This window comes from Alosa pseudoharengus, unplaced genomic scaffold, assembly GCF_046254945.1.
Source record: "Alosa pseudoharengus isolate Yale_2024_CS ecotype anadromous, Long Island Sound unplaced genomic scaffold, YU_APseudo_1.1 YU_APseudo_1.1_scf_5, whole genome shotgun sequence".
Lineage (NCBI taxonomy): Eukaryota > Metazoa > Chordata > Actinopteri > Clupeiformes > Clupeidae > Alosa > Alosa pseudoharengus.
This window is the reverse complement of record NW_027468837.1, coordinates 22,238,612-22,253,172: the sequence shown is the minus strand read 5'-3', so window position 1 is coordinate 22,253,172 and position 14,561 is coordinate 22,238,612. Positions and strand designations below refer to the sequence as shown.

Here is a 14,561-nt window from a genome sequence, read left to right as displayed (position 1 = left end):
ATAATAATAATAATAATAATAATAATAACAATAACAATAATATATATATTTTTTTAATAATAACTGTTGGTAGCCTACAATTTGCATTGCAATTGTGTTATAGCCTAATAGCCTACCTAAACCCATAATAGGTGTACATAGGCTACTGAACTGTTACATACAACGGAACATGGAACATACAACATAATATATAAAATAATCCCCCTCTATCATTGTCCACGTTCTTTTGGCTAGTCTATATTTTTTTTTGTGAAATGCCAAAACAAACATCTGACAAATTGCATGTCCTTCCTCTGAGGCCCTTAGGATAGATTAGTAATAACATATAAACTTACTGGATCATTTCTCATATTTTAACACATAAAAAACACTTTTCTCTATTCTCGTAGTATATCTGAATAGAGAAGCATATCCCATTCCCTTTGCTTAGGCCTAGCTTATTTTCGGCTCTATTGTTTATTATTATTATTATTATTATTATTTTTATTATTATTATTATTATTATTTCTCTTTTACTGTACTATAATTAGAAATAGACGACCTATCCTAATAACCATTACAAAAAGGTTATGTTTTAAAGCTGTCTGTGTGAAAATATACGCGTAATTGAATGCTGTTAATGTATCTGGATGATATTAAAATTACTTCTAAATTTAAAGTTATGTTTTAAAAACCGAAAGAAGAAGAAGAAGAAAGTTATGTTTTTAGCTTGAAATCCAGTCAATGGGTTTCCCATGATGCAACTGTAACTGGGTTTGCCCTAATGAGCCAAGATGGCCGACTTTGGGGAGCAGCTTACTGATGATGAGAAGGTATGAGACTGTTTTGTTGAATTAAATTAAAGTTATTTAGGACTGTTGTTATGTTATTTTCGGTGGTATTACTCTACGTAATGTATCGATGCAATTAACTGGGTAAATTATCTCATTTACTTTAAGAAATGTTGATAGTAAGTTAGCTTAGCGTTGGTAACATTCGTGAACTGACGTTAGCAATGGCTAGGCTGGCTGGAGGCGAACAGCGCGAAATGAGTAACCTATGCGTTTAGTTTTCATTAATTTCGTCTCTGGTAGTTTCATTTATGTAGTGTTTGCGTCTGATATCGTAATTCATACAGTTCGTTGATTGACTTAATAGAGCATAATTACTCGAATGTGATTAGCGATAGTTGTGAAATTGCAAACAAGTTCATCAGCCCTGTCAACTTGGTCAGTTTAGGGCATGTTAATATGTAGCCTAATGTTTCCATCAATAATGAATTCTGTTGTTGACGTGTTTTGTAGTGGCATTTGTTTCGAATTTGCAAAGGATTTTCTAAAGGAAGGAAATTGCTTGTGTAACAGTCCTCACGATTGAAACGTTACCCTCTTGAGAAACAAAATTGCCACAGATGTTATGTCGATGTATGACATAATAACTGTTTAGGGCGAAGTTATTGTAGCTGCTGTCAAGTAACCGTTTAGTTTATTGTGGCATTTATTGTAAGGCATTGGGTTTACGCATATGTCATGAGCTAAGTTACCTCGGTTAAAACTCCAAAGGTTTATGCACTGTTAAGGAAATATTATTAAGCAAGTATAACAATTTAATCTATTCGGTCATGTTGCAAGTTATCTCAACCTACTAGATCCCTTAGGCTACAGCGTTTTGTTTGGGACAGCGCCCTTAAATAGTTCAGCAGCCCGTTGTTGTTTCTCGGCTGTGTTGTGACCGACCCAGCACTGCACTGTGCATGCTTGTACATGTAGCCTATACGGCTCTGGCAGTCCCACCTTAATCCTGTGGTCAAGCCGCTGCCTGTGCAGACAGGCAGTTTGTATGTGGAGGTATTTGAGAAATGCTTAGACGGAACTGCAGTTTGTCGAGTTGGATCTCAAGGAAAGGAAAGGAAAGGAAAGGCAGTTAACAGTTATGTCGCTTGTCGTCCTTGTTATGACTTTAGAGTTTTAAATGCATAATGGAAGGCAGGCAAGTTGCATGTCTAGTCAACGTGCTTTAGGCTACATGCTTGCCATCTGCCAGTGTTTGTCAGTTATTCCCTAGTGGTGTTTAATAGATCCCCACTAACATTCTGCTTTCTGCCGTGGTCTCTTCTGTAATGGGTGTGTGACCGTGGATGCTATAGAATACCAGCTATAGCCTAGGATAATAACTGTAACGGTATTATGGGTGAATAATCTATTATTCATGTGCCATTCCTATTCATCCACTGTAGGAGTGTGCATCTGAAATTGCTTTGTGCATGTTTCCATTGTATTGTGTCTGTCAATGATATTCTGTTCTAGGCTATACCCTTTGAAAAAGTGAGATGGTCAGGTGCTTCATGGATGATGCTCTGAATCATCAGTAGGGTCAGGCTACAATATAGTTCCTCTAAGTTTCGGCGTATTTACAGTGTCTTTGGTCTTCGTTTGCATGTGAACACACCCTTTCCACATTTTTTGTATTAATGCAGCTGGAGAGGAGTTGATTTTAAGTGATAAGAATGTCTTGTTGAAGGTTCCCTTTCCATTCAGCTTGAGCAGCTGACTGTGCGTTGTTTCCTCTTTCGATGCGGAAGTGCTCTCGCCCCATCACTGTGCACCAGTGACTTCCTGCCTCTTGGTGCACGGTGCCATAGCTTGCCACAGTGGTGACCACAGGCCACCCAAGCAAACAAGAAGCTTACTTTATCAGGGCATGTCACCAACTCTGTTGCTGAGCAAGCGTTGCCTGCCTGCTGCTAGGCCAATGTTCAGCCTCACTTGCAGTCTCCCAGTAACGCTTGTTTTTTTTTTGTTGCTCAATACTGCAGATCAATAAACCAAGGGCGTGAGCTTGATTGCCATGGATCACAGATAGTAAGCTAACCCAGGTTTAGAGTGTCTGCTAAAGCACTGCGCTAGTGCCATAGACACATCACACTATAGGCCTGTATGCTAACCCCTAACTGTGCCCAGCCCAGTCTGTGGCTGACAGGCCGGCAGTGCGGGCCGGCCGTGCTGCCTCATGCTTAGATAGGCGCTGCTAAGAAAAGCCCAGGGGAACCGGGCCTCTCCACTGCTCTGCTCGCCTCGCCTGCCTTCTAAGGAGTGGCCTGCTCCGAGCCACCCGAGGAGATCGCTGCTTAGTTTCCGTTCACATACATGGACATGCATGCGCAAACATGCACACAAAAACACACACACACACACACACACACACACACACGCACATTCCCCACACACACACATTCCCCACACACTCTTTTTTGCTTTTTACCCCACCATGTACTGTTCTGTCCTACACTCTTTTTCTTACTTCCACTTACATTTCTCACTCACTTGCACTGGTCTCTTGACATCTGCATTATTCACAACAAGGGGAGGCTCCATTCAAGAACAGTAGACCTGTGTAAGGCTTGTGTTCCTTGTACACACAGGCATTCAGCAGTGAACTCGAGGATTTTCCCTTAACCCCACCAACACTAGACTAAGTTAAATTCATTCTGGCAATCGTATTAGTTTGGTTCAGGTCCAGAGCAATAGTACAACTCAAACAGTATTGACTTTTGACAGTATTGACTTTTGTGTCAGTAAACTAAGGCATTTCACTTACAGGCTCTCATTGTTTTTTCCTTACTGTTCACATTTTAATGAGCTAGTGTACTGTAGTCTATTTGTGCATTGCATTCAAAACATATAGGCCTAAACAATATCAAGTAAGGCATTTTTGTGGTAGGCATCATGTCAGAATCCTTGTAATGGATTTCAGATGTGTGTAGTGAGAGTAACTACACATCTGAGGTGCTGATGAGTCAGTGGATCTTCTGGCCAATCGATTCCCGTTTCAAAAGTGGAAATTGATAATCAAAAAAATAGATTATTCGATTTTCATGTTAAGATACAACATCAGAAAACAAAGATTCACGTTGTTTTCCGTCTCCTCCACTGGTTTCATGTATGAAATAAACAGCAAAACCATTCTAAAGTTTGAAGATGCACAAGCCTATTTGAATTTCAATAGGCTACTATGACAACAAATAGTTTATGAGGGGCAGTTAGAGATAGTTTTACGTTTCTTCAACCCTGTGCATCAGCACGCACAAGTTTGACATTTTGTGGGTGCACCGCTTTGTTTGTTGAGCAGGGTTATGAAGCCTACTAACACTAGATGTTTGTTCAGTAGTCACGCAGACTGGACAGCTATTCCCTTAATGTGACAAATAGTGTATAGGCTTTCTATTGCCAGTAGAGCTACCTTTAACAGCCTTTGCCACTGTGTCATGGCTGTGTGAGTGTACCAGGAAGGTGTTTGATGCATGACTGCTGAGTAGCAGCTAGGCTAGGCTAGGTCACCGGTAGGGCTGCACGATATTAGGAAAACATGCGATATGCGATACCATTATTGAGTACTGCGATAACGATATAATTTGCGATATTTAAATATACTGCTCAATAAAGGTTTTCCACACATATTTTGAAACCTTCCACCCTTTTCTCCATTCTCAAACTACATTCACAGAATGTGACAGTTCTTGCAAAATAAAACACTCGCCTCAAAAGTTTTACTTGTGCTCAGAACCAAACAGTGACAGAGTGATTCAGTGTATGATTGAAGTGTTCCCTTAATTTTTTTGAGCAGTATATTTAATGTTTTTTTTTTCATTCTGCTTGCTGCAAACATACACTGTAGGGTTGGGGGGGGGGGGGTAAATGTATAATTACAGAAATAAATGTATAATTTTTAAATAATATAAAATATCATGTAGCCTATATGGCCTGATGAAAGTGGACAGCTAAGAGACCTACTGACTAGGCTATCGAAGTTGTGTGGAAGATCTGCTCCTAATCCTCATAAAAGACGGGTGGACAGCCAATCTGAACACTTGTGCACCAACCAGCGGAATATTCCACATTGCCAGCCTTCGATGGGCCTAGCAAAGAAGCTAGGCCTACTTAAGCTATATCGCGGCAATCATCTCAGTCTGTAACCTCATACAGTACGCTGCGCATCCCACGTTATTAGGCTACCGGCATGCCGACTACGAGGGCAGCGGAAAGTGAAAGTAATTGGGCTGCAATCGCACAGTCCAGAAGTAGGTTAAACAACTTTTACAAATAACGAATCCTGATTACCTCTGTGCTGCTGTCTGGGGCTTTTGCTAAATGCAAATCATGAAATACAAGCCTTACCGACAGTGAAAGACAACTTCTGATATAACGATAACGAAAGAAATTGTTTATTTTAACACGGTGGAGAAGGACGCATTTGCGCTGTGTTTGTAACACGGCATCCTTCATAAAACCAAAATATTCCCATATAACAGACGTGCTTTTCCTTTTAGTCACTAATTCCTCTTCACCCAAGTGTAGCCTACCTTGCTCGACTCACTATTTTCAGCCATCACGACTTAGCTCCCGCTTTAACACCTAAAACACCACACACCTAAACTGGTAGGGGACGGGCTTCTTGGGCTGCATGACCGCATCAGTTTGGTAAAATATGTTGACATTCAGAATGTGAATACACCATAGACTGTATGGAATGCGCACGGCTCAGAAAATGTATCGAATTTATCGAAAATTAAGTAATCTTTGCGGTATGTCCATCGCAAGTGTTGATATCGCGATAACGATAGATTTTAGATATATCGTGCAGCCCTAGTCACCGGATTGCTTGACATGCTTTTCATTAAAAATGGGCAGTGTGAAATGGGCGCATAAATGAAAATGGATACAGTAGGAAGGCCTAACGCAGCCGCCATGCACACACTACCCATGCACTGCTCCCTCCTCTCAGATCGCCCCCTGTGGAGGAACTTAGGCCTGCATAATTAGGCTACCAAGCTTTCTTTTTACCTATCTTATATCTTCTACAGGCCTGCCACCGGTAGGAAACATATTCTAATATGGGCCCGTTATTTCATTCCTGACATCAGTGGAGAAATGGGAAAATGACTTGATTCTCATTTTCTGATTTTGTATTTTAAAAAGGAAATCATATAATTCTTTGTTTTTTGTTTATGGATTTTCATTTTTGAAACGGAAATCGATTGGCCAGAAGATCCACTGACCCTGATGGCTCTTGTTTTTAAAATCTGCCCTTAAATCCTCTATCCTATAGCATACAGTCCAAAAATGTTCGGACATTGGTACATTTCTCATACTCTCTGTATACTGTCTTCCTCTAATTTCTACACTGTCTCTAATTTCTAAGATGTCCCCTCAGAATAAGTATAACCACACCAATTTCAAGCCAAGGTTTTGTTTCAAATAAGCTCATTAAAGACAGAGCCCAGACAATACGGAGGCCATTCGGCATCATGGAAGATGGAGCCATGATTATAGAAATGTCCAAGTGCTGGTACAGTTTAGAGATATTAAACTCTGCGATTGACAGTACAGTTATTGGTGGAGAACGGAATAACCGTTATCATTTGTTCCCTTCCCCTCTGTTCCTCTCTCTTACAGGTGCGTATTGCTGCCAACTTCATCATCCACGCTCCTCCTGGAGAGTTCAACGAAGTCTTCAATGGTGAGGAGGAACATTTGTGTCTTGGCATCAGAATTAAATGTGGTCTTGCTTAAAGAAAAGAAGCTTATTCCGCTGAACACAAACTGTACCTCAAAACGTGTTTACGATCAGTGTTTGTATGTCTGCACAACATGAACCTGTATTTTGATAGGATGCTCTATATGGGAGAGCATCGGTTTTGTAGCTTGTTGCGTAGTAGAAATAGTCAACCTTGAAGTTGCATTACAGTACAATCAGCCTGTTCCTGAATCTTCTGTGTCTTTCGATCAAGTGTTACCATATATGACTGTCTAGAGCTTAGATGCTTAAATGCACAGCTGGCTCGGGAGCGGATTCAGGCCGGATGTGGCTCAGATAACGGCCAGATCCATTCCTGAGCCAGAGCCAGTGTTGGACGTCTCCAGTGCCCTGATGGCTAACTGTCTGCTCCTGCTTTCCAGATGTGCGGCTACTGCTTAACAATGACGGCATTCTCAGGGAGGGCTCGGCACAGTGAGTACACACACACACACGCACACACGCACACACACACACACTCTCGCTCTCTCTTTCTCTCTCTCTCTCGCTCGCCCCTCCTTACAGCCATATTCTGTGTCTTTATTTGTTTTTTCATGTTTGTGTTTGTTTAATAACCCTCTGGGCACAGTAACGTTATGCCCACCCCACAACCTTCACTGTCTAAGTCTCTCTCTCTCTCACTCACACTCACACTCACACTCATACACACACACACACACACACACACACACACACACACACACACTCACACACACACTCACACACACATTCACTCCTGTCTAGTCATCACACCAGTGTTCTTGTTTGTTTGCTTGTGTGTTTATTAGTGTATTGTGTTTATCAGCTTATTGTTTTTATGGAGCACACTGGGCTCGCATTGGGAGCAGTAATGGGATGTGGTTTTGGGTGGGCCATGTTTGGCGGGACTCTCATTGCCCAGATCTGGGGAGCTGACTCAGAGTGGCAGTGCAGCAGTTACTTACACCTCACCCTGACCATAAGACAGCGATTTTATTCTCAAAGCACTAATTTCTTGTTTTTTTCTAATCTCTAATTTATATTATGCCTTTTTTGCCATGATCTAGCCATAGAGGTTGATATGGCATTGAACTAAGACTACTACTACTACTACTACTACTACTACTACTACTACTACACCACTGCCTCACAAGTTAGTCATGACTAACTCCTCCTGACTCCTCCAGGTCCTGGGTCCCACGACCAAGGCCACAATCCCACTATGCTCTTCTTGCCCGTGAGAGCATGTAATCCCTTTAGTTTATGCTTTGTTTTATTTATGGTGTTGTTTTTTTTAGAACTGCTTCATCAAAGGTCATTTCAGTTAAGTTTCTGCTCCTAGTTCCTTGTTCGGTTGAAATGTCCATCTGTTGCTTGTCTGCCCTGCGTACTTCTTGGGAGAGTGCTGTAACTTTGCCAAACACATCCACGATGCAGCTCGGCTGCCTAATTGTCTTGAGGATTTACAATTTGGCGTATTTTAAACCAGTGCCACATCCCATTGTTGGAGCCAAGCTCAGACGAGCCTTTTCCATATGAGTTCAGAATTGGGATTTTACAAGCTGATCCTCTGAATGGCAAGAGTCTGAAAACAGTTGCTGTTCTCTTTCTCTTTCTCTTTTCCTCATCAGTGCCTTTGCCCAGTACAACATGGATCAGTTCACTCCAGCCAAACTAGATGGGTACGATGACCAGGTATGGGAGGCTTTCCAAAGGAAACAAGTTCTCTGCATATGATCTTTAAGCGTACACACACACACACACACACACACACACATAAACCATCCATCACGTCTTTCTAGTATTATACCATCTTACTTTTACTGTAGTGCTTTTTAAGTTGGTCAAATATAGTCAGATGCCTCATACACATCTGTAAGATATCAGTTGATTATCGGGCCAACATATATTCCACATAAGTAAGTGTGTCCTGTGGGTCCCGTCTCCCCTGCTCAAAGGTTTTGATCACAGAACATGGAGATCTTGGCAACGGGCGGTTTTTCGACCCGCGGAACCGGCTCTCGTTTAAATTCGACCACCTGAGGAAGGAGGCGAGCGACCCCCAGCCACATGACGGGGAGAGTGGCCTCAGGGCCTGGAGAGACGCCTGTGACAACGCCCTCAAGGCCTACGTCAAGGACCACTATCCCAGCGGAGTCTGCACTGTACGGACACACACACACACACACACACACACACACACACAGATACACACACACACACACACACAGACACACACACATATCATATAAAGCACAGTCTCAGTGGAGTCTACACACACACATATGAAGCACAGTCTCACGGGAGTCTACACACACACATATCATATGAAGCACAGTCTCAGTGGAGTCTACACACACACATATGAAGCACAGTCTCAGTGGAGTCTACACACACACATATCATATGAAGCACAGTCTCAGTGGAGTCTACACACACACATATGAAGCACAGTCTCAGTGGAGTCTACACACACACATATCATATGAAGCACAGTCTCAGTGGAGTCTACACACACACATATGAAGCACAGTCTCAGTGGAGTCTACACACACACATATGAAGCACAGTCTCAGTGGAGTCAACACACACACATATCATATGAAGCACAGTCTCAGTGGAGTCTACACTGCACATACAGCACTGTTGTTTTGTCCTCAGTTTTATCAAACCAATGTCAGGGAGTTCTTGCACATGCAGACAAGAATAGTACATACTGTACATACACAAAAACATACTTTTTTTCTCTCATACAAACATACACACACACACGCCATGTATTTAGGAAAAGTGTTCAAGTGTTGTGTCATATGAGGCAGCCAAACCATCATACCGTATTACTGCTGAGGAGGCCATTTCTGTTATGACACCAGAAAGCTCGAACTGAAACCAAAACTAATGTCTTTCTGATGAGTGTTTTGTTGCACAAAGGTCTACTGAGTACAAAGAGGAATTGTGTTCTTTTTAGTCATGTTGTGTTTCTTACATAGGTCTACGGGAAAACCATTGACGGGCAGCAGACTATCATTGCATGCATTGAAGGTCATCAATTTCAACCAAAAAACTTCTGGTAATGCATTTATGCATTCTAAACAGTGTTGTTTCTTACTCCATGTCTAGCCCAGAGGTATAGATTTTTATAAAATATTTGGCTATTCTGAGTATGAAAAGGGCCTTTCAGTGTGTTGCATGCGCCTGGCTGTTCTTCATTTGACCACTGAACTGACCACATATTTGACCACTTATTTTCATATCCCATAATTCCATGGGCTAGTTGAGATGTGTAAATGTCCAAAGTGTTATGATCTTAAAAATCTTTAGACTGTTGAATAATGTCCCATTGCATATTCTAGTCACCACAGAGCTGAGTGATGGGTGACTTTGATTGACACGACCTCTGACCTCTTGCAGGAATGGGCGCTGCCGGTCTGAGTGGAAGTTCAGCATTTCCCAGTCCTCGGCTCAGGTGGTGGGGGTCCTGAAGATACAGGTGGGCAGAGTGAGAGGCCTGACAGATGGGCTGAGGGGCGTGCGTGCGTCCGTGCATGTGTGGGGTGGACGTTGCCGGACTGCTGTTTGTAATAACTAACCCTCAGGACTTTGTGTATTCTATGCCACATAGTCAAAGCCACATCTTTTGACCTCTTAAATAGACTGAAGTTTGCTGTAGTGACACGGACAGAGCTATTGTGCCCTGTACTCTATTAAATCACTCAATAACAAGGTTATTGGTTTAAGTTTTATCTGTATGTGTGTTAAAAGGGAACATGCTGATGAAAGGTATCTTTCATTATACATCTGAACTGATTCGGCATTCGCCAAGCACCCACTTAGGCCTACTAAATACATCTATCTATAAATTGCAGGAACGTGTGTGTCTGTGTGTCGCATATCTGTAGAACCGTTCGCACCATTTGATTTCAAACTTACCAGGTGTCTCGCTACGGGCACGAGTAGTGCAGTGCCAAGGTTGACGTTTGGATAAGAAATGCAAAAGATATCGGTAAAATAGGCCCACATTGGATTTCGCCTTATATAAAGGAAATATCCAACCTTTAAGGACACCAATTTTCTTTGTGAATGAATAATGTATCGTAAATAAATACATGTTCTTCCTTAAAATACAGGCCAGTTATTCATGGATCCAGGATACTATGCATCCTGATAAACCCCACATCATCACATACCCTTCACCATACCTAGTGATAGGCATGGTTTTATTTCAGTTAGCCTAATAGCTGGTTTGATTTGTATTGAGAGATAATCTTATGGAAAGTACCCCATGCCAATCATGAGATATGGTGAAGGTTATGTGATGATGTGGGGCTATTTTAATTCCAAAGGCCAAGGGAACTTTATCAGGATGCTTAGCAAAAATAATGTTTTTCCCTACCATCTTATTATTAAAACAAACCTACCTGCGGCCATGTAATTGGGCTACAGGTTTTCGACAGGAATAGCATGTTTGAACGGGCACTGCACTGGTCTAACTAAAGCCAAATCAGCTAGTGTCAGCTAGTGGGCTCATATCCAAGCCATTTGCAGCACAGTTATTGCATGCATTTCTTTTCTTTAGACCAAGCACTTTGAAGGAGATAATCACATGCTAACTGCTGTGATTAAAATCATGATACTAAACACTTGCACCCTCCCTCATGTCTGTTTCTCCTGTCCCTTAGGTCCATTATTACGAAGACGGAAATGTCCAGCTGGTCAGCCACAAGGACGTGCAGGAAACGTTGGCCGTGTCTGTGAGTAGCTCTCCGGTCTGAGACTCTGAGCACATGACACCACGTGAGAGTCACGTAGAACTAGACAGAGTAGACGTGAGGAACGGTCTTCTGTACAAGGACCACAGTGTCCTGATTTATTTGATACAGTAATTTCTGGTGTATAAGATGCATCATGTATAAACCGCATGACAGTGTTTTATGCAAATGGGTGGGAAAAAACACACGGTGTTAACCGCTGTTTATTAAACATTACTTTATCCTGTCATAGAATACTAGACCAATTTCAGGTGGTCACTGGCGTCAAGCTATCTGGCATGTATGAAACCACTCAGTTGTAGGTTGAGTTGTGGGTTGAATGAATTAATCAGTTTGTGCTTTAATCCTAAATAAGGATGAAGAAAAAAAGAGATTTTGCAAAATCGGGGCATAAACCTTGGAAATTACGTAACTCACCAGAAGTCTAATTGTGAAATATACTTCATATTCAGCATTGAACATGGGACATGGCATAGCTGAAAAACATTTGCATGTCTATTCTCTGTGTAATTGTATGGAATGCCACCAGTGAAGACACACACACACACACACAGCCTGTCCTCCACAGTCCTGTCTGTGCAGTGCTTATCAGTAGGCAGGCGGCTGCATCCCTCAGGTGCTGTGTTTACTTAGAGGGCAGACGTGCATGTAGTCTCAAAAAGACCAGTTAACCTGCAGCTTATGCCCACTGCTTACTCCTGATGCGCACACACACGCACACACGCATCTATAAATCTCTCTGCCCCCTCTATCTTTTTTGTCCTGTTTTGTCTGGCCGTCTGTTTCTCTCTCCTCTCCCAGTGTCTGTCTCCCCTCCCATCTTTTATTGTTATCTTCTTCCTCAACTTCATCTTCTTCTCTTCGATTCCATTTCCTCCGCCCCCTCTCTTCCCTACCTCTCTGCCGTCTCTTCTGTTTCCAAACCTCTATCTACCCATTCCATTTGTTTCTCATCCTCCCTCTCTCTTTCTCTCTCTCTTTGCTGTTTTGCGGTTGGCTGACTCACTTCCTCCCTGCCTAATAGCCTGAGAGGAAGTGAAGTGTGTTTGCAGGCGACTGGTAGAGCCTTAAACAATGTTCTACCTGTCACACAGCTCAGCTCCTCCTCAGACAGTGTCCCTGATAGTCCTATTTTAGATCAGTCTTTCAGACGTTCCTCTTTCCCCTTTTTCTCTCTGCTAGTCATGTGTTTGACTCTCTGTCTAATTCCCTCTCTGTGGTGTGTTTGTGTGTGTTTGTGTGTGTTTGTGTGCGTTTGTGTGTGTGTGTGTGTGTGTGTGTGTTGTTTTCACAGAATGAGGCACAGACGGCCAAGAAATTTGTCAAGATCATTGAGAATGCGGAGAATGAGTACCAGGTTTGTGTCCACATTGTTTCTCTCTTACAGATAGGAGAAGTGACTGGACTTGCTCCCATACTTTGATGAATAAAAACGTGAATGCATATTGCAGTATATTATAACAATCAACAAGACTATGGGAAGACTTCTCTCCAGTCGGCCGTTATTTTCTTCCTCCACTGTCTCCTGTTCACCTGTTCCATCTTTTCTCCTCTACTTTTCTTCCTCCTGTCTCCTGTTCACCTATTCCATCTTATCTCCTCTACTTTTCTTCCACATCTGTTGTGTCCCTTCTTTTATTTTCCATCCCTCTGACTCATTCATTCTGTCTCTTTCTCTCTCTCTCTCCCTCACTCCACCCTAGACGGCCATCAGTGAAAACTACCAGACCATGTCCGATACCACCTTCAAGGCCTTACGGCGTCAACTCCCTGTCACGCGCACCAAGATTGACTGGAACAAGATCCTCAGCTACAAGATTGGCAAGGAGATGCAGAATGCTTAGGGCCGGCCTCCTCGTCGTCGACCGAGGGGCCTGCTCATGTTACACGGCCAAGCGAAGACAGGCTGGGACGGGGAGGTTTGGGAAGGGGGCGTAGCAGCTACTCAGCCAAAGCTGCCTTCCCCTGCTGTGCTATGCTGTGCTCACAGTCACCTCATGTGATCGAGTGCTATGTGTCTGTTATTTCTTTTAGTTTCAGTCTGTTTTATTTGTATGAAAGCCAAGGATGCTGTTGTTGTTTTGTTTTTTTTGGTTGTTGTTGTTGTCATCCTGAGAGACGAAACTGCTTTCCCCCGCTGCTAAGCATCGGAAAGGTGGCACTTTCATTTTGACTAGCTGAGTTGAGCTGATGAAGCTTTTTCAGTATGAACAAATTGCCCCACACTCCAACTGCACAGACACCTACACAAACACATTCTCCCTCTCACACACATGTGCACACACAGAAACAAACACCCTGTCACACACAAAAACACCAGGAGACTGAGAAGCCAGGCCATCCTCTTTTACTGTATGTCACTCATTTAGTGCATCTCATCTTATTCTTATCACAGTTCCTAGTGTGATCTACAATGCCACCTTTGGGTATTTTAATAGCACTTTCATGTAATGAACTCTCTGGCTTAGCCTCACAAGTCTTCACTATTCGGCTTACTGATGTCTCTTTAAATTGTTCATGAGAAAGTCTGCGCCATTTGAGGATCCCCTCCGGTATGTCCGGTTATGCCACACTCCTGGACACAACTTGTTGCTGCCCTCTGATTTAAAAAGATTAGCACTGTGCTTCGATCTTTCCCATGGTAAAGGAAATACAGCTGTGTTACTGACAAATCAAAAGTATTTCTTGCTGCCACACAGTTACACGCAAAGGGATTATAGGGCTCCACTCACAAGAGAATGTTGTTATTAATTATTAAAGGGAGCATTTTGTCATGGTTGTCCCTGCTTCACATGAATTCATGTACTGTAGTGTTTTTTCCATATTCTTCACAACCTGCTGTTATTTTGCCTTCCACTAATGTTAAAAGGGTGTTTTTATGTCATGACACACCTTCCCCCACATCCATGTCCTTTACTTAGCTTTTATTGCTATTTTTTACAAAATGTATGAACAAATCATGTATAAATCAAAGAAATAAAGGATTTGCACCAAATGCTGTGGTGAAAGTTTGTTTATGGGGGAATTTGGTTACAGGACTGCACAGTTATGTTTCCGTAAACTATTTCAGAGATGTCTTGCCTCTATTTGCAGTTTGATGTAGGCCTAGTTGTTGAAATATATAGGCTACACTCATAATAAGGTCAGTCGGAAATGTAGAACTGTAATTATGACATGAACTGATATTTATTAATTGTCTGCACGGGCCTTTATTTTCGGTATAGCCTAGTATACATTTCTTAGCCTGAAAGGGAAACATGA

At 42.3% G+C, this 14,561-nt stretch overlaps 1 protein-coding gene across 1 annotated transcript; it reads left to right on the top strand.

Moving 5' to 3' along the window:
- Positions 1 to 751: 751 nt before the first annotated feature.
- capza1a (capping actin protein of muscle Z-line subunit alpha 1a) lies at positions 752 to 14,295 on the top strand. The gene is made up of 10 exons (XM_076267528.1): positions 752 to 812; positions 6,432 to 6,495; positions 6,936 to 6,987; positions 8,163 to 8,226; positions 8,490 to 8,696; positions 9,522 to 9,601; positions 9,943 to 10,021; positions 11,211 to 11,282; positions 12,595 to 12,657; positions 13,004 to 14,295. The coding sequence occupies exons 1-10, from the start codon at positions 774 to 776 to the stop codon at positions 13,142 to 13,144; spliced, it is 861 nt and encodes a 286-aa protein (XP_076123643.1). The 5' UTR covers positions 752 to 773; the 3' UTR covers positions 13,145 to 14,295.
- Positions 14,296 to 14,561: the final 266 nt, after the last annotated feature.

Excerpts from the sequence above, each read along its gene's own strand:
- capza1a (XM_076267528.1), top strand. The coding sequence starts at position 774 with ATGGCCGACTTTGGGGAGCAGCTTACTGATGATGAGAAG. Across the intron at positions 6,496-6,935 it reads GTTCAACGAAGTCTTCAATG|ATGTGCGGCTACTGCTTAAC; the intron begins GTGAGGAGGAAC and ends CCTGCTTTCCAG. Across the intron at positions 8,227-8,489 it reads TAGATGGGTACGATGACCAG|GTTTTGATCACAGAACATGG; the intron begins GTATGGGAGGCT and ends CCCTGCTCAAAG.